The sequence below is a fragment of the Pristiophorus japonicus genome, chromosome 21, assembly GCF_044704955.1.
Source record: "Pristiophorus japonicus isolate sPriJap1 chromosome 21, sPriJap1.hap1, whole genome shotgun sequence".
NCBI lineage: Eukaryota > Metazoa > Chordata > Chondrichthyes > Pristiophoridae > Pristiophorus > Pristiophorus japonicus.
The window spans coordinates 78,059,079-78,079,193 of record NC_091997.1 but is presented as its reverse complement, the minus strand read 5'-3'; the positions used below and the strand labels follow the sequence as shown (position 1 = coordinate 78,079,193).

Genomic DNA, 20,115 nt, shown 5'->3' with positions numbered 1-20,115 from the left:
GACTTAAGTTCAGTACTGCACTGGCTAGAATGACTCCTGGTTCCTAATTGTCCGCTCATAGCATCCCTGTTGATTGCTTGCATGCTGCAGTATTTATGCCGATACCAGTTCAGTATTTACACTAGCCATCTGCCATGGCACATACGAGGCCATCAATAACCCTGATACAGACCATGTATTCATGGTAAATGGTAATGCAGCGTGGCAAGAGTCCTCATCACAAGTCATATAGTTCTCAAAAAGACAGCTATAGTTCGAGCCTAAACGGAATCTGAGCTTGTTGGCCGTGAGTTCTGGCCAACTCCTGTAACATCCCCAGTACAGAAACAGAACAGACTGAACCCAAAAACGCAGATTAACAAAAACAGAACTACAAATCCAGAAATGGGCAGCAGAAAAACTGAATGGAAGATACGAAAAAAAGTTGCGAACGTGGATGAGGACTTGGAAAAAAGTTTCAACATCATGAACTGATGCACTTCAGACTTGAAGCTGAGAAAAAACAAACTCGAGCATGCAATTCTCTCACTTACCACCAGTTTTAGGGTATGATGCAATTGAGAGGGAAAGAAAAGAAGTCACAATAACCGACAAATATCAACATAAACCATAGCTCTAACCGAGTATGTTAGTTTGAAGGGGTCATTGTGGAGATCTTCTGGCCCTGCAGAAATGGACACTGGGAAAACAGCCTGCACAGCTGAATGAGATAACCATGTAATTTGGAGCTTTTCAAAATTTGGATATAGCCTGTATTTTGTCAAAGAGGCTCCTCTTTTTAAAAAGAAATGTGCGTATTTTTATATTTCTGGCCTAACTTTCTACAATACATGTACCACGTGGGCTTGTGCGCGTAGGTTTCAAAACCATATTCTATAGTATATTTTTTGAAAACACTTGTGTGGTGGTCCAGATTGCTTTGATCTTTGAAGATTTAGAAATCTTATTAAAAAAACAAATTATGGTTTAATCAAGTGCTGTCCAAATAGAAGAAAATATAATAAAGTGAATTCTTCAACGAGCTCCTACACCTAAATCATGTCATGTATTTGGCTCTAAACTGCATTAAAATAACCAAGGCATTTCCCCCCCCCCCCACCTCCTGAAAACAATGCACCTTGTAAGCAAAATATTATATACGCAGAAGCTCACCAAGTAGAAATAAGTTAATTTACGGGTCAAGTCAGCTTTACAAAAATTAGCCATTATGGATTTGACGTGGTGCAAACTAATTGTGAAAAATATGATTAAACCACGCAGAGTTCCAGCATGTTTTTGTTCTTGCCTTGAAGAGGAGTCAAGAGCTAATAATTCAGCTTCGTTTGTAAGATGTTAGATGGATATTTGAGGCTGTTGGATGATTCCGCAGAATTTAAGAATTCTGCTTTAAAATAAATTTGCTTTCAACCAATGTTCCCGTTAATGCCGTCTGGAGGTCTGACCACCAACTCTTCAATGGGACATTTAGAATGAGCCGTGCAGTCAGTTAAAGGGATCACGCACCGAAAAAAAAAATTAGGGGGAACATTGCTCCAAACCCCTCAAGATGTACAGTAAGCAATTCTGTAACAAAATAAAGTCAATGAAATGAAATTTTATTCTGAGCATATTGCAAATGAAAGACAGATTTCTCCTTTCGCGCTCAACATGAAATATTTTGACAATTGTGAAAGAGATAAAGTTTTATATTGAATGCTGAAAAGAAGCTTTACTGCCCAGGTTTGTAATCCATTCCTGCCCATAGAATGGTGCAGTAATAAATCGAATACAGAATAATCATTAGGTAATATTTGCATCCAGCAAAACTCCAGGTTTAGAAGTTATCCAAAATGATGCCTTAATGTGATTAACCTGGATTTAGACTCCTTCTGAATCAGTCAAACTTGAAATGACTAGCTGGCATCAGTGAAAGCAAACCATCCCTCAGTTATGTTGAAATGGCTAATCTTTGTTTAACAAACTGGTTAACAAAGCAATGGCATTTCGGAGCACGTTGACGGCATCCAGGCTCTATCCAAATCGTTCAAAAATCATGTAATCTTTAGTTTCTCTTTTCTGGGTCAGGGAAAAAAAAAGGGTTAATTCTAAGTGGAGGCACTGTGAGTGTAATGGGTTGCGCTCTCAGTAATGGTGTGTCTGTAGTCCTTCTCGGTTACTGTCTCATGGATAGGATACAAAACAAACGCACTTTGCGATAAGGGTTCTGAAACATCAAGTGAAAACTGGCCCTTCAAAACAAATTGTAAACAAAAGTTTATCATAAAAATATACAATTATACGAGACTATATGAAACATTACAAAAAAGGGTCCTTTTGTTTTGGGAGGCATTCTTCCTTGCGCAACTTAAAAATACCCCAGTTATTTAGGTTGCCTACTTTAGTCTTCTGGAATCTGAAATGGATCTAGCTACAAGGCTTTTCTAAATTTTTGTGTATTACCTAACACTGTACCACACAAGAACTTCGAAATAAACAGTCTCTTAACTTCTTCCTCACACAAGGATTAAAAGTTATCAGGATAGATGACATTTTTATTCTCCTTTAAATGCACCTCCGCAACGTCCAGAATAATCAAAGCATCGTCACTGTAAAAATTCTGGGAGGGAAAGGAATGTATTTTTGAAAATAGTCTGGTCTAGACTCACTATGTACACAACAGCTGAAATACCTGGATGACATTCTTGCTAAAAAAAAATGAAAAACAAGCTCTGGCAGCAAATGAAAATCATATTTCAATCGCCATCAGAATATCATGTGCAGCATTGTTCCATAGAAACATAGAAACATAGAAAATAGGTGCAGGGGTAGGCCATTCAGCCTTTCTAGTCTGCACCGCCATTCAATGAGTTCATGGCTGAACATGCAACTTCAGTACTCCATTCCTGCTTTCTCGCCATACCCTTTGATTCCCCTAGTAGCAAGGACTTCATCTAACTCCTTTTTGAATATATTTAGTGAATTGGCCTCAACAACTTTCTGTGGTAGAGAATTCCACAGGTTCACCACTCTGAGTGAAGAAGTTTCTCCTTATCTCGGTCCTAAATGGCTTACCCCTTATCCTTAGACTGTGACCCCTGGTTCTGGACTTCCCCAACATTGGGAACATTCTTCCTGCATCTAACCTATCTGAACCCATCAGAATTTTAAACGTTTCTATGAGGTCCCCTCTCATTCTTCTGAACTCCAGTGAATACAAGCCCAGTTGATCCAGTCTTTCTTGATATGTCAGTCCCGCCATCCCGGGAATCAGTCTGGTGAACCTTCGCTGCACTCCCTCAATAGCAAGAATGTCCTTCCTCAAGTTAGGAGACCAAAACTGAACACAATACTCCAGGTGTGGCCTCACCAAGGCCCTGTACAACTGTATCAACACCTCCCTGCCCCTGTACTCAAATCCCCTCGCTATGAAGGCCAACATGCCATTTGCTTTCTTAACCGCCTGCTGTACCTGCATGCCAATCTTCAATGACTGATGTACCATGACACCCAGGTCTCGTTGCACCTCCCCTTTTCCTAATCTGTCACCATTCAGATAATAGTCTGTCTCTCTGTTTTTACCACCAAAGTGGATAACCTCACATTTATCCACATTATACTTCATCTGCCATGCATTTGCCCACTCACCTAACCTATCCAAGTCACTCTGCAGCCTCATAGCATCCTCCTCGCAGCTCACACTGCCACCCAGCTTAGTGTCATCCGCAAATTTGGAGATACAACATTTAATCCCCTCATCTAAATCATTAATGTACAGTGTAAACAGCTGGAGCCCCAGCACAGAACCTTGCGGTACCCCACTAGTCACTGCCTGCCATTCTGAAAAGTACCCATTTACTCCTACTCTTTGCTTCCTGTCTGACAACCAGTTCTCAATCCATGTCAGCACACTACCCCCAATCTCATGTCCTTTAACTTTGCACATTAATCTCTTGTGTGGGACCTTGTCGAAAGCCTTCTGAAAGTCCAAATATACCACATCACCTGGTTCTCCCTTGTCCACTCTACTGGAAACTCATTACACACTATAACTAAAACAAAATTCAGAAAACAGCATTAGCAATTCCTTCTGAAGAATACATGCTCTGTAATCTTCAACTGAACCTTTCAATTATGTCACATACACGCTAACCTATTTTCCTTTTGTTGCAAAGCTCTAAAATGCACCAAGTCTGCCGAATGTTGAGCAAAATTTTAAACCTTCAAGTATAGAAACATAGAAAATAGGTGCAGGAGTAGGCCATTCGGCCCTTCGAGCCTGCACCACCATTCAATAAGATCCTGGCTGAGTATTCACCTCAGTACCCCTTTCCTGCTTTCTCTCCATACCCCTTGATCCCTTTAGCCGTAAGGGCCATATCTAACTCTGCATCCTAACCTGTCCAGTCCCGTCAGAATTTTACATGTTTCTAGAAGATCCCCTCTCATCCTTCTAAACTCCAGTGAATACAGGCCCAGTCGACTGCAACGTTTGACTTTGTTCCACAGGAAAGGAAAGCAATTTATACCCATGTTAAATGCCATCGAGTTGGATTTCTCACCCAGCATACTACAGCTGGCTTTTGTGCCCGAGAGAAAAGGCAGCAGGAAATCTGACGATTTCCGTGAAGAACATAAATAGGAGAAGTAGGCCATTTGGCCTCTCGAGCCTGCTCCGCCATTCAATAAGAGCATGGCTTACCTGATCTTGGCCTCAACTCCACTTTCCTGCCCGCTCCCCATAACCCTCGACTCCCTGGCTGATCAGTATCTTAATTCCATCTACCAGTCTTGGTTCTGTAACCCTTAATACCCTTTGCCTGGTAAAAATCTATCAAACTCAGTTTTGAAATTTTCAATTGACCCCCAGCCTCAACAGCTCTTTGGGGGAAAGAGAGTTGCAGATCTTCATTGGATTATATAGGATATATGGCAGAGAAACAGACCATTCGGCCCAACAAGTCCATGCCGGCATTTATGCTCCACTCGAGCCTCCTCCAGTCTTTCATCATCCAAATCTATCCACATAACCCTCTATTCTCTTCTCCTTCAAATGCTTGTCTAGCCTCCCCTTAAATGCATCTATACTATTCGCTTCAAACACATTCTCACTACCCTGTGTGTGTGAAGTGCTTCCTGACCTCGCCCCGGAATGGCCTAGCTCTAAGTTTAAGGTAATGCTCCTTTAGTTGGAACTCCCCACCAGAGGAAATAGTTTTGTTATCTCCCGCACAACTTTATCTGGTTTAAAATCCTCCGCGAAAATAACATCGAACCAAGAAGTGTACAATCTCTTCGATCTTCACAGCTCTACCATGCCAACTAACTGTGTAAAAACATTTAGTTCACATCTGTAGGATATCCACTGGGCATCTCACCTCTTGGATAGTATCGGAATGTAGAATTATGCACAACTGTTAAAATTTCTGATCAGATTTGGCCTACCTGATTTAGACATGATGCTATCAAAATCCTATACTGTAGAGCCATCTCATTCAATAATTTATGTTAAAGAGTTGCTGAAATGTGGCCAGTGTCATTTAGTCACAGAGCACATTTTATATTAACGCCAATTTAGAAAAGAAATGAGCAACCAAATGCATAGCAACTAAGAAAACTCATGTCAGGGATTTATCACGTCAACAGATCGAGATAGTTGTTGAATATTAATTTTTGCTTCAGGTAAAAGCAATACAGCTATATTTTTCTCTGCTTAAAAGCAACACATTTTGTTCACCAATGAAAATGTACATTTATCATCCATGTAAAAGGTTTCAATTCGAGGTATATTATGCAGTGTGATGAATATAAAATACACAACTAAAATGGATAAAGTGATCATCATGAAAACTGCTTTTCCAGGTCTGATAGAAAGTTAATCCAGCTTTATACCTGAACAATTTTGGATAGATGCACTGTAATGCAGCAAAAGGAATGAATACTGCACCTTCTATAGAGTGATGTACCCTGTCCTTTGAAGAGCTTTAATAGAAGAAAACAGTTCAGTTGACTGATCAACTGTCTGACCCAAATAAATTTTACAAGAGCAGGAGCCCATTGCTTTGCACAATCACCCCTTTTGTCACTTAATCTCTCCTGCCTGCCACCCTAGCACAGACCTTCTCTTTTGTTCTTTCCTCCTCTCTCTTTCCCTGTCTCTGCACTTGCTTAAAACCCGCCACATCTCTTAACTTTTTCCAGTTATGACAAAAGGTAATCAACCTGAAACGTTAACTCGGTTTCTCTCTCCACAGATGCTGCAGGACCTCAGTGTTTTCAGCATTTTCTGTTTTTATAACAATTTTACGTGTTGTCTGCAAGAAGCAGAGGCCTTAAGGGAGACATTTTCAATCCAACAACCGCTCAACTCAGAGCCCTCTAGAGCTGGGAAGTGTAAACCAACAGAACAAGTAGAAACTGAATAAACTGATGTACAAACATAGAAAATAAACTAGCAGACAAAAATAAAGATGACGTTTTGCTGACTGGAAAGTGAGGAGCCAAGAAGCGAAAACCACCATACAACAGAAAAGATAATTTGTCTCAAACCCGTGTTTTCTAAACACCAGACCACCCAAATAATACTACATAATAGGATCAAGACTACAATTGCAAGATGTTAAATCTGAAGTATATAAACTTTTCTGATTTTCAGGTTCATAACATGCAAAATCCTCCACTATAATTACTGGATTTTTAAAAGTTGAACGGGTTTCTAATATTGTCGGAGTAAAGGAGTAATTGGTCAGTGGACAAGATTCGGCTGTGTTTTCAGTATCAAAACGCAAATTATCCAAATTACATTTGCAGCTTCACTAGAGCGGTAAGTTATGTCTCTATACGAAAAAGGCAACGGTGTGGGCACTTTTTGATCATGTCCAAGAACAAAGGACATTTCTCAGTCAGAAGTTATCCTAATGAAGGGACCATGTAAAGGTTCTGACGAAAGGTCGTCAACTTGAAATGCTAACTGTTTCTCTCTCCACAGATATGATCTGTCCGTGAGTATTTCCAGCATTTTTGTTTGTATTTATGTAAAATTCAATACCATTTCTCGTCAGAAAGCAGTCATCTATTCCCAAGCCACTGCCGCCTTTTCCTCCTTTCTTTAGAAACCTTCTGAAACTGATTAAAGCTCTAAGCTTCAGGCCACTGGCCTTCTCTTGCCACATACATTTTTGCTGCTCTTGATTCTTCTAAAGCAGCAGCTAAATTCCTTTTCTCACGATTTGCCAAAACCAAACCATGTGCTGCTCCCAAGATGGAGGTATAACACTTTTCTTCAGTTTAACCAACACTACTTTGCTTTTCATGGTTGTTGCTTCAGTCTATTGCTGCAAGATGTCTTACCTCAATCACCCAAAATGACCAACTGTTAATAGTGAAGCTACACACAAGTTACACATCCTTGGCCCCATTAATTATATGCACGGTTACAATTGCACCCTACACATTGCAAAATATGTACAACTGTATGTTTCTTCAAAGTTTATTAGAGGTTACGCATGCAAAGCTAATTCTCATTATCAACTACGAAGATCCTGACAAGATTCAAGACTTTATATTGTATCCAATATTAATCAGCAACAAAAAAGGATAAACAATTTAATACAGACATATGAAATCACAGAGTCTAGGGTCATCTGAAATACTTTGCTAGTTCAGGCAAGATTTCTACAACTTTTACATGAACCCTCTCCTCTGTCCCTATAAAAACTGGATTCAAATTCTGGTGGGCAGTATGGGCTTCAATAGAATTACTGCGCTTCCCAAGAGAAAGATCGATGTTTGATGCGGGTAAGGTTTAGTTGCTTGCACCATCCAGGACAAAGCAGCCCACTTGATTGGCACCTGAAACATTCACTCCCTCCACCACCGGTGTACCGTGGCTGCCGTGTGTACCATCTACAAGATGCACTGCAGCAACTCACCAAGGCTTCTTCAACAGCACCTCCCAAACCTGCAATCTCTACCGCCTAGAAGGACAAGGGCAGCAGGCGCATGGGAGCACCACCACCTCCTGCAAATATATTGGCGTTCCTTAATCGTCGCCGAGTCAAAATCCTGGAACTCCCTCCCCAACAACACTGCACCTGCACCTTGTGGACTGCAATGATTCATGGCGGCAGCTCACCACCATCTTCTCAAGTTTAATTAGGGATGGACAATAAATGCTGACCTTGCCAGTGACGCTCACACCCTATGAATTAATACAAAAATACAAGCAGCTAACAAGACTAAGCAAACACTCCAGATACAGTACATAACTAAAGTGCGTCTTACACCAGCTTCATTTCTCAGTCACACTAGGAATTCTTTTTTCTCAGGAATATTTTCTGTTATGTCTCTGCTCTGCCTTGTTGCAGCTGGGTTATTCACCCCTTTTATCTTATTCAGCCTTAACTTTTGCAATCGTTTCTTTATGGAGGCACATCCAAAATGGGGCAAAGACGCAAGACTGATGTTCTGTGCTGACAAGAGCAAAACAGCTATCCAAAGTGACAACATTCCCTTAAACTGTCCACACAGCTGAACAGGATGAGCAATAAAGCAGATGGTGAAATAATGTAATGTTGCCTATTACCCTGTACGTTTTTCTTCCCGAGATAGGCAAAAGATTGTCAAACAGTCTAACATTACCCAGATGCAACAATCCATCTGAGTTTAATGGTGCAATGCTCAAGGGTACAACCATAATCATTTGAATTCCCATTTATAGTATACGACAATAACTGGTGAGATAGTCACCAATATGACTACTCCGTGAAATGTAGCAATCAAACTTTTTGCCTCAATGCAAGTTTTAATCTTTGCCTTCACAATGGTGTGCAGCTGAAATACGATGTAATGGTCACAGGCATGCATATATGCATACAAAGGAAAAGAGGGGGAGTACATGGGTGAGTCGGACAGAGGGAGGGAGAAGGCATAAGGGACACAGGAGGAAATGGGTTTTAAATAATGTCCCACGTAAAAAAAAAAGTCAAATACCACATCGTGTTGACTACATCTTCAAAGCAGCCTTACAAACTAGCCTTGTGAAACACTTGCACCATTTACATTGAATCAAAGATCAACACTGTAGTGATCAGCTTTTCTAAATTCCAGTAACTCAATTTGCAATGGAATACGACTGACGAGTCTCTGCGACAATATACAAAAGTTTACTTAAAAAAAACCCAGAGCCCAACACTGCTCCATCATCGGATGGAGTCAAAAGTAGACGAACTAAAAACGGTTTGGATAAGTGATGGCGAACATTTTATTTCTTTTCAAAAAGCGAAGTTATTTGTTGGTCACCGACCCAAACTCAAGCAGACAGACCTTGGGTCAAATTCAAAAGGGAAAACGATTACCTATTGCATGTCTATCCAATTGAAAAGTAATTGGATATTATAGGAAGGAATAATCTTTGAAAATTGCAATGGCATAGGAATTCATTAGTTCTCCTCTAATTAACCCATTTAATACTAGACACTGGTAAGAACAGTATTAAAGTACATGTAAATAGGTTAGTAAGTTAGTATCAAATGGGTTAAGTCGACAGTAATAGAGCGAAAGGTTAAAGAAACTAACCGTCAGGGACCTCGTCGGGTCTCTTTCGCTTCTCGTACACAACAATGATGACGACCAGAATGATGATTTCCGCCACAATCCCGAGGAAGGGCCAGAGAGGTGCCAGGCGGCTGCGGACTCGCAGGATAATGATGGCAGAGCCGTTCCCGACATAATTCGTGGCGTTGCACGAGTAGTCGCCTGGGTCATCCTGGATGTGCAGGTTCTCAATACTCAGCTCGGTGTAGTTGTCTTTGTTTGTGATGAAATAGCGACCTGTCGCATTATTCAGATGCTATCATGGGATGGGGGGGATGGGGGCGGCAGAAACAAAATGGAGATCGACAGAAAATTACTATCATCTTCTTAGAGGTGTGCATTTCTATCCACACGTTAAAAAAATGCACAGGCATCTTCTACCCTTCAATGTGTTGTTCAGGACTGTCATTCCCCTTTTTGGTGTGGAAGCAAGTCATCCTCAATATGAGGGACAGCCTAAGAAGTAGTAAATGGAAGAAGGAATTCATCCTCCTGCATGACTTACAAACCGCACTGTGTGGTAGGAAAGCATATCACACACACACACACACACACACCACACACAGTAAAGACATCTTACTGCAATTATATAGGGCTTGGTGAGGCCTCACCTGGAGTGTTCTGCAGTTTTGGTCTCCTCCTCAAGGAAGGATTTCCTTACCCAAGAGGGAGTGCACAAAAGTTTACTGGGCTGATTCCTAGGATGGGTGGATTGTCCAATGAGGAAAGATCGAGTAGACTAGGCATATGTTGGAGCGGATTTTTGGACATATACTTGATTGTATATGGGACCAAACATTTGTTTTATTTTCCCCTTTAAATGAATTTTGTAAGGGACAATACTGATGCATTATGCTTTAAACAGTTAGACTTTAAGGTAGGCTGGCCTTGAGTTAATGGAGATAGGAAAGTGAGATAATGAACACTGGAAAGTTAAGTGCTGGGTATGTTTGTTTATACCGGTGTCAAAAGCCTGCACTTGTTTATACTGCCCTGTCACAATGCAGGATGGGTTATATCAAAAGCTTAGCCTTCGATAGTCAAAGCTTTGTAGTGCTAAAGCATGTGTTGTAAAGTGACATAATTTGTAAGATAAAAGAACTTCACTGCAGATACCAATTTGAGAAGTGGTTCAAAGACAGGGGTCTTTAACACTTCTCCCAAAGCTTTGTCTCCGATTTAATAAACCTCTTTATATCTGTATATTATACAGTCTCGGAAATATTTTTCCACAACAGCATATATTCCCTAGAGCTTAGAAGAATGAGGTGTGATCTCATTGAAATGTATAACATTCTTAAGGGCTTGACAGGATAGATGCTGGGATGATGTTACCCTTGGCTGGTAGTCTAGAACTAGGGGTCACACAGTCTCCGAATAAGGAGTCAGCCATTTAAGACTGAGATGAGGAGAAATGTCTTCACTCAGTGGTGAATCTTTGGAATTCTCTACCCCCAGAGGGTTGTGGATGTTCAGTAGTTGAGTATGTTCAAGACAAGATCGATAGATTTTTGGATACTAAGGGAATAGTGAAGAAGTTGGAGTTGAGGTAGAAAATCAGCCATCATCTTTTGAAGGGCAGAGCAGGCTCGAAGGGCTGAATGGCCTGCTCCTATTTCTTATGTTCTTATAACCCACTTTGAACACCAGTGACTGCTTCTTTCCTTTGTCAAGACGTACGTAGACGACCCACCTCCCCACCAGCTCCTCACCTACACACTACACATCCATCCACTTTTACACCCTCACGCCCCCCCAATACAAGGTATCACCGGTTACTGACGTTAAAGGTTTTTCCATGAGTTTTAAAATCAAATATTAGCACTGGAGCCACTGCATCATTATCCAGTAAAGAATTTGAATTCAAATGACCAGAAATGAAAATGGTAACTACTCCACGATACTCATGAATTTGAACAGTGAACTCACCACAAATACCTCGTTCACCTTCTTGCGCCAGACCCAAACAGGATGCGGGTATCCTACAGACTTGCAGTATATGAGCACACTTTGCCCCTCATTCTTATTCTCACTCTTCTTGTGACCAGTGACTTCAGGAATTGCTGGAACAAAAACCCAGATAATTAACTGATAAATACTCGAAGAGATCAAAACAGAAAATGCTGGAAACGCTCAGCGGGTCCGGCAGCACCCGTGGAGAGAGAAACAGAGTTAACGTTTCAGGTCGGTGACTTCGTCAGACCTGGCCGAATGTTTGAAAAGAAGAGATTCTTAAAAGGGAGAACGGGAGGAAAGAACAAAAGGGAAGATCTGTAATACGGTGGAAGGCAGGAGAGATTTGAGACACAAGAGGGATGATGGGCCAACTTGCAATGGTAATGGCAGAAGTTAGAAAAAGATTAGTCTAGATAGGGTGCAAATGACTGAATAATTATCAGCTGCCATGGGAAAGCGAGAAAAAAAATACATAAAATCAAGGGGGGGTGGGGGGTTAAAAAAAAAAGAGGAAAGTGAGCACAATATGGGCAGAGGTTACGGTCTGAAATTGTTGCACTTGATATTGAGTCCAGAAGGCTGTAAAGTGGAAGAGGCTGGCATTAAAGCAGAAGCAGATTACTCCAAGGTATGGAATGCCGCAGCTTAAAAGACATCGTGCATGGACTCTGAAGGAACTGCCAACTGATTATTGAAATTCTTAGCCCTCAAAAGGTATAAAATCAGTTAGCAATCTTGTCACACTGTCGATTATTTCAGCTGTAAAATGACTGATAAAGACTTAGGGACAATATGTTTTTGTTGAACCAATTGACAGTCGAGATCAAGCTCATTCAGTACACATATGTGTTGCTGTGCAGGATGACATATTGAGCCAGGAAGAGGCAGAACATGTCTGAAATAGCTGTGTCGGTTTCTTGGCAGATCTCCCAACTGCAAGATTATATATGGATAAGACAAATCTCTATTCAATCCATGGTACTTGGATATCCTGCCAGAACTAAAGATTGCAGGAGAATTCGCTAGTAAACATAGAAACATAGAAAATAGGTGCAGGAGTAGGCCATTCAGCCCTTCGAACCTGCACCACCATTCAATAAGATCATGGCTGATCCATTCACCTCAGTTCCCCTTTCCTGCTTTCTCTCCATACCCCTTGATCCCTTTAGCCGCAAGGGCCATATCTAACTCCCTCTTGAATACATCCAATGAACTCCGACACTCCCTCAGTACCGCCCCTCCGACAGTGCGGCACTCCCTCAGTACTGCTCCTCCGACAGTGCGGCACTCCCTCAGTACTGCCCCTCCGACAGTGCGGCACTCCCTCAGTACTGCCCCTCCGACAGTCACTCCCTCCGACAGTCACTCCCTCAGTACTGCCCCTTCGACAGTGCGGCACTCCCTCAGTACTGCCCCCCGACAGTGCGGCGCTCCCTCAGTACTGCCCCTCTGACAGTGCGGCGCTCCCTCAGTACTGCCCCTCCGATAGTCACTCCCTCAGTACCGCCCCTCCTATAGTCACTCCCTCAGTACCGCCCCCTCCGACAGTCACTCCCTCAGTAGTTAGTCAAAAATCCTCAAATGTCATAGCTATCAATCATCCATGATTAAAGACACAGTGATGTGAACGATTGCAGAGCAAGTACTCACACAGCCTGGTTGCCAAGGACCTGTAACCATGCATCGTTTAAATTAGCACCGAGAACAAAACGCCCATATCATTAATTGTCTAGTTCAATCAATCCGCCTCAACTCAACTTTAGGTCAGTTAGGGTGGAGGTAGGCAAGGAACTCAGTCCCCAGCTCTCCCATCTGCAGGTGAAAACCAAGTCCAAGGATCAATTTCTCCAGTGCCCCAAAAGCTTTCCTCCCCATCAGCTCATCAAAATGCCATCATATCTTCCTCGGCATAAACATTGAATTTATAGCATAGAATCAGGCCATTCGGCCCAAGACAGTGTTTATGCTGCACACGAGCCTAACTCCATCAGCATACCTTTCGATTCCTTTCTCCCTTATGTGTTTATCTAGCTTCCCCTTAAATGCATCTACGCTATTCACCTCAACTACTCTATATGGTAGCAAGTTCCACACTCTGGGTAAAGATGCATCTTCTGAATTCTTATTGGATTTATTAGAGACTATCTTATATTTATGTCCCCTAGTTTTGGTCTCCCCACAAGTGGAAGTATCTCTTCTACATCTACGTTATCAAACCCCTTCATAAATATAAAGACCACTATTAGGTCATTAGCATTAAGTCCTACACTGCTATCACCCAGTCCTTTTCAAGCTCCAAAAGGCATGCGCCCAGCATGTTCACTTCAACACTTTCCAACTTAGTTTCAAAACTCTCCCTGCCTTCATCCTACCCCAAGTTAGGGATGCCCTCCAGCCTTGCACCCCAGCAGGCAACCTCCACCCCTCCAACAACTGATTTTTCCATCACTTGCATCCTCCGCTCCAGCAATGGCAGCTGCTTATTCAGTTACAAAATCCTGTCTTCTGGAAATCAACACCAAGTTTCGTCCTGGCCACTTCAATCGTTATTCTTCATTGGTAGAATGATATATTCTCCGCCGCGTGTCTCTGCTGCTCCTTGCAGTCTCATTGCGTGGAAATAAAGACACATCACACCACCTCCTATTCCAGCTCCTAGGACTTTCAGAAGGCTTTTGACAAGGTCCTGCACAAGAGATTGTCGTGCAAAGTCAAAGCACATGGTATTGGGGGTAATATACTGACGTGGATAGGGAACTGGTTGGCAGACAGGAAGCAGAGAGTCGGGATAAACAGGTCCTTTTCAGAATGGCAGGCAGTGACTAGTGGAGTGCCGCAGGGCTCAGTGCTGGGACCCCAGCTCTTTACAATATACATTAACGATTTGGATGAAGGAATAGAGTGTAATATCTCCAAGCTTGCAGGTGACACTAAACTGGGTGGCGGTGTGAGCTGTGAGGAGTACTTTTCAGAATGGCAGGCAGTGACTAGTGGGGTACCGCAAGGTTTTGTGCTGGGGCCCCAGCTGTTTACACTGTACATTAATGATTTAGATGAGGGGATTAAATGTAGTATCTCCAAATTTGCGGATGACACTAAGTTGGGTGGCAGTGTGAGCTGCGAGGAGGATGCTGTGAGGCTGCAGAGCGACTTGGATAGGTTAGGTGAGTGGGCAAATGCATGGCAGATGAAGTATAATGTGGATAAATGTGAGGTTATCCACTTTGGTAGTAAAAACAGAGAGACAGACTATTATCTGAATGGTGACAGATTAGGAAAAGGGGAGGTGCAAAGAGACCTGGGTGTCATGGTACATCAGTCATTGAAGGTTGGCATGCAGGTGCAGCAGGCGGTTAAGAAAGCAAATGGCATGTTGGCCTTCATAGCAAGGGGATTTGAGTACAGGGGCAGGGAGGTGTTGCTACAGTTGTACAGGGCATTGGTGAGGCCACACCTGGAGTATTGTGTACAGTTTTGGTCTCCTAACCTGAGGAAGGACATTCTTGCTATTGAGGGAGTGCAGCGAAGGTTCACCAGACTGATTCCCGGGATGGCGGGACTGACCTATCAAGAAAGACTGGATCAACTGGGCTTGTATTCACTGGAGTTCAGAAGAATGAGAGGGGACCTCATAGAAACATTTAAAATTCTGACGGGGTTAGACAGGTTAGATGCAGGAAGAATGTTCCCAATGTTGGTGAAGTCCAGAACCAGAGGTCACAGTCTAAGGATAAGGGGTAAGCCATTTAGGACCGAGATGCGGAGGAACTTCTTCACCCAGAGAGTGGTGAACCTGTGGAATTCTCTACCACAGAAAGTTGTTGAGGCCAATTCACTAAATATATTCAAAAAGGAGTTAGATGAGGTCCTTACTACTAGGGGGATCAAGGGGTATGGCGAGAAAGCAGGAATGGGGTACTGAAGTTGAATGTTCAGCCATGAACTCATTGAATGGCGGTGCAGGCTAGAAGGGCCGAATGGCCTACTCCTGCACCTATTTTCTATGTTTCTATGTTTCTAAGAGACTGCAGGGTGACTTGGACAGGTTAGGTGAGTGGGCAAATGCATGGCAGATGCAGTATAATGTGGATAAATGTGAGGTTATCCATTTTGGGGGCAAAAACACAAAGGCAGATTATCTGAATGGCGGCAGACTAGGAAAAGGAGAGGTGCAACGAAACCTGGGTGTCATAGTTCATCAGTCACTGAAAGTGGGCATGCAGGTACAGTAGGCGGTGAAGAAGGCAAATGGTATGTTGGCCTTCATAGCAAGGGGATTTGAATATAGAAGCAGGGAGGTCTTACTGCAGTTGTACAGGGTCTTAGTGAGGCCTCACCTGGAATATTGTGTTCAGTTTTGGTCTCAGTCTGAGGAAGGACGTTCTTGCTATTGAGGGAGTGCAGCGAAGGTTCACCAGACTAATTCCAGGGATGGCTGGGCTGTCATTTGAGGAGAGACTGGATTAACTTGGGCCTTTATTCACTGGAGTTTAGAAGGATGAGAGGGGATCTCATAGAAACATATAAGATTCTGACGGGACTGGACAGGTTAGATGCAGGAAGAATGTTCCTGATGTTGGGGAAGTCCAGAACCAGGGGACATAGTCTTAGGATAAGGGGTAGGCCATTTAGGACGGAGATGAGGAGAAACTTCTTCACTCAGAGTTGTTAACCTGTGGAATTCCCTGCTGCAGAGAGTTGTTGATGCCAGTTCACTGGATATATTCAAGAGAGAGTTAGATATGGCTCTTATGGGGATCAAGGGGTCTGGAGAGAAAGCAGGAAAGGGGTACTGAGGGAATGATCAGCCATGATCTTATTGAACAGCAGTGCAGCCTCGAAGGGCTGAATGGCCTACTCCTGCACCTATTTTTCTATGTTTCTTCTTAAGGACCTTATAAGCTTCACACTAGTGTCACCTCACCACAACATCTTAATTTATCTAATCTTATCACCTTCGTGGTGGCCTTTACCATGAACCGTGGCCCTTTGCATGGGTTTAAAATTGAAGTAAAGCTAGACACACTAGGAATTATTTCTCAATCTGGCGTGTAAAAAGATCTACAGTTGTGTGGAAAAAGTACAAATGTCGCATTCATTTGTTTGCAATTCAGTGATCTTCTTCAATCCTTCCTGTATAATGTTTGCTGAATACTAACTGTACCTGCGATAGGAACAGCTAAATATTGAGCTCACTAATAAATTTACTATGAAGGACCCTGAGCGAATATATCCCTGACCCTCAAGAGTCACAATAACCAGCAAAGCCTAGGCCACAGATGCCCAGTAATAACACAAATCGAAAATTTCAAAAAGGGATCCCAGACACAGCTGGAATTAGCATATTAAAAACCACGCCATTTGCTGAAGCAAGCTAAATTTGAATCATTGCTTTCACACAACATATAATTTAGTCGTTTTGCACAAAGCATTGAAATAATGATATGCAACTTCATCAACAAATTGTATTTATATAGCGCCTTTAACAAAGTGAAACATCCCAAGGCGCTTCATAGGAGTATTATGAGAAACATTTGATACCAAGCCGCATAAGTAGAAATTAGCGCAGGACACCAAAAGCTTGGTCAAAGAGGTAGGTTTTAAGGAACGTCTTGAAGGAGGAGAGAGGGGTAAAGCGGTGGAAAGGTTTAGGGAGGGAGTTCCAGAGCTTGGGGCCTAGGCAACAGAAGGCACGGCCACCAATAGTTGAGCGATTATCAGAGATGCTCAAGAGGACAGAATTAGAGGAACGCAGACATCTCGGGAGTGTTGAGGCTGGAGGAGATTACAGAGATAGGGAGGGGCAAGGCCATGGAGGGATTTGAAAATAAGGATGAGAATTTTGAAATAAAGGCATTGCTTAACCGGAAGCCAATGTAGGTCAGTGAGCACAGGGGTGATGGGTGAGCAAGACTTGGTGCGAGTTAGGACATGGGCAGCCGAGTTTGGATCACCTCTAGTTTACATAGTCTAGCTTACAACCTTCAATTGCCAGTGACCATGTTTCTTGATATAGTTCCCACTTAGCCCCAACATTTTCAATCTGGAAGCATTGGAAGTCCTGGTACACTATATTGCACAGAATCTGGTACTGTACTTGCTTTTGTTATATTCAACGTAACTGCCATTTTTCTCAGCTTCCTTAAAGGCAAACTAAAAATATATATTTTTTTAAACCTTTAGTTTCAGGATGTGCGAATTGCTAGCAAGGCCAGCATTTATTGCCCATTCATAGTTGCCATGATTACGGGGTGGTGAGCCGCCTTCTTAATGTGTAGCGGTTTGATACAACTGAATGGATTGCTATGCCACGTCAGACAGCAGTTGAGTCAACCACCTTGGTGTGGAGCTGGAGTGACGTATAGGCCAGTCTGGGCAAGGACAGCAGGTTTCCTTTCCTAACGGAGATTAGCAAGTCAGTGGGGACAATCCAGACAGCTTCATGGTTCCTTTGATACCACCTTTTCATTTCCAGATTTTTTTTTTTTATCATTTAAATTCTCAAACTGCTATGGTGGGATTTGAACTCAAATTTTCTGGATTATTAGTCCAGGACTCTGGATTTACAATCCAGTAACATAACCACTGGACGTTTATTGAACTCAATTTGACAACTTTCCCTGGTAGGAACTCAACCTCTGGGTTCCAAGTCTAGTACTATAACGTAACTGTGCATTCAAACGTAAAACCTTATGGAGTGGCTCTTTGGATGTTTCTTATCCGACTTAGAAGGTTGAGCCTATACTTATTGGAGTTTAGAAGAATGAGGGGTGATCTTATTGAAAAGTACAAGATTCTGAGGGGGCTTGACAGGGTAGATACACACCGAGGAGGTTTTCCCTCGTGGGGGAATCTAGAACTCGGGGCATAGTTTCAGAATAAGGGGTCGCCCATTTAAAATGGAAATGAGGAGGAATTTCTTCTCGGAGGGTGGTGAATCTTTGAAATTCTCTACCTCAGAGAGCTGTGGAGGCTGGATCATAGAATATATTTAAGGTGGAGATAGACAGATTTTTGAACGATAAGGGAGTCAAGGGTTATGGGGAGCGGGTAGGGATGTGGAGTTGAGGCCAAGGTCAGATCAGCCATGATCTTATAGAATGGTGGAGCAGGCTCGAGGGGCCGAATGGCTGACTCCTGCTCCTATTTCTTATGCTCTTTTATTATTCACACCCAGTATTCTGGTTACTGTTACCTTCCAATGTACTACAAACACATGAAAATGACAGACAGATAAAGACCAGATGGTGCATCCAGCCTGTTCCAATATCTTTATATAACTGAACATCATGAGCCCCACTGGCCCTTCCTACACAGTCTCCTGGGAAAGGCAAAGAGAGATAAATCCTATGCCAATTCAGCTGAGGGGGAAAAAAAAAACGGAGAAATTCTCAATTGGACCTAGAAGACGATGAAAACAATTTCCAGGAAAGCAGAGAGGCCCTGAGACACACTGCCTATCTTTTGTCCGCTGTGACATTAACTGTTAAGTATGAAAGAACTCCACAAGACTGAGTACTGTGAGCTAAAACTGATGTGACCGTAGTCTCTTTAATACAACTCAAGAGTGCCTAAGCAGCATGGCAGACAGCCTTTTATAATCCCTTGCACGACGTGTGCAGGTGACCCTTGGGCTTCCAACAGTTGCGCCCTCTGGTGGCAAGTCTTACACAGTTACAATGTTTACATACATAACATTAACCACAGCTCGGAACGTATCCAGCTCCCTTCTGAATGTATGTAGCAAATCCACACACATTGCACATGCCAGAAACTTGCTCCAAAGATTGATGACATTGTGCAAAAAGACCCCCCCCCCCATACCTAACCTAGTTGTATGCTTACATTATTTATACACATATGCTCTTGTTCCCACCAACCTCAAATTAGTCTATCCACAGAGAGTGAAATACTTCCATTATTTTGAAGATCTCTGAAAAAAATAAAGAGCATAGACTTCAAAGAGTAAAAAGAGCCAATTTTTTAAGTCCATCATGGCAACCAAGGGCCTTTAAGCTGGATATCAATCTAATGGTCGATGAACCTTTTCCACAGCCTCTTATATCACTCACCTTAAGGGACCAAAACTGCACACCGGTTTTATACAATGACAATAGAGTGCTTTTTGCTTTTGCTATAGTCTCACTGCTTTCAGGATTTCAGCTAATGCATGCAGATCTTTTCCTGAGGATGAAAAGCTTCATTAAATGAACTGGTTATTATTTGCACGAACGTGCATGAAGTTCCTCATTGCTACAGGTAACTATCGCTCATCTATTCAGCCCAAGGATCTTGCTGGATCTCAGAATATTAGAGGAAAGGGAGTGTGGGTGTCGTTTGTGTGAAAATACCGTATCTTTGATCATAGAGCAGCCAGGAAAAATGCAGCATGATCACAGAAAAAAAAATTACAATACAGAAAGAGCAATTTGGCCCTTTGCTGGAGCAAAGCAAAACTAATCCCACTGCCCCATCTCGCCCCACAGCATTGCATCTTCCTCTGCTTCATAATTATCCTTACAAAAGATGCAATGATCTTGGTCTCAAATCACTCCGTGACAAACCATTCCACGCTCCAACAACCCCGAG

At 42.5% G+C, this 20,115-nt stretch overlaps 1 protein-coding gene across 1 annotated transcript in view; it reads right to left on the bottom strand.

Annotated features, from left to right (window-relative positions):
- The window catches only part of LOC139234122 (neuroplastin-like), an 85,055-nt gene that overhangs the window by 11,467 nt on the left and 53,473 nt on the right, over positions 1-20,115 (bottom strand). The window contains exons 4-5 of the mRNA XM_070865082.1: positions 11,500-11,633; positions 9,553-9,826 (exon numbers count right to left, since the gene is read on the bottom strand). Of these exons, the coding sequence (XP_070721183.1) occupies positions 9,553-9,826; positions 11,500-11,633 (408 nt within the window). The remainder of the gene's footprint in view (positions 1-9,552; positions 9,827-11,499; positions 11,634-20,115) is intronic.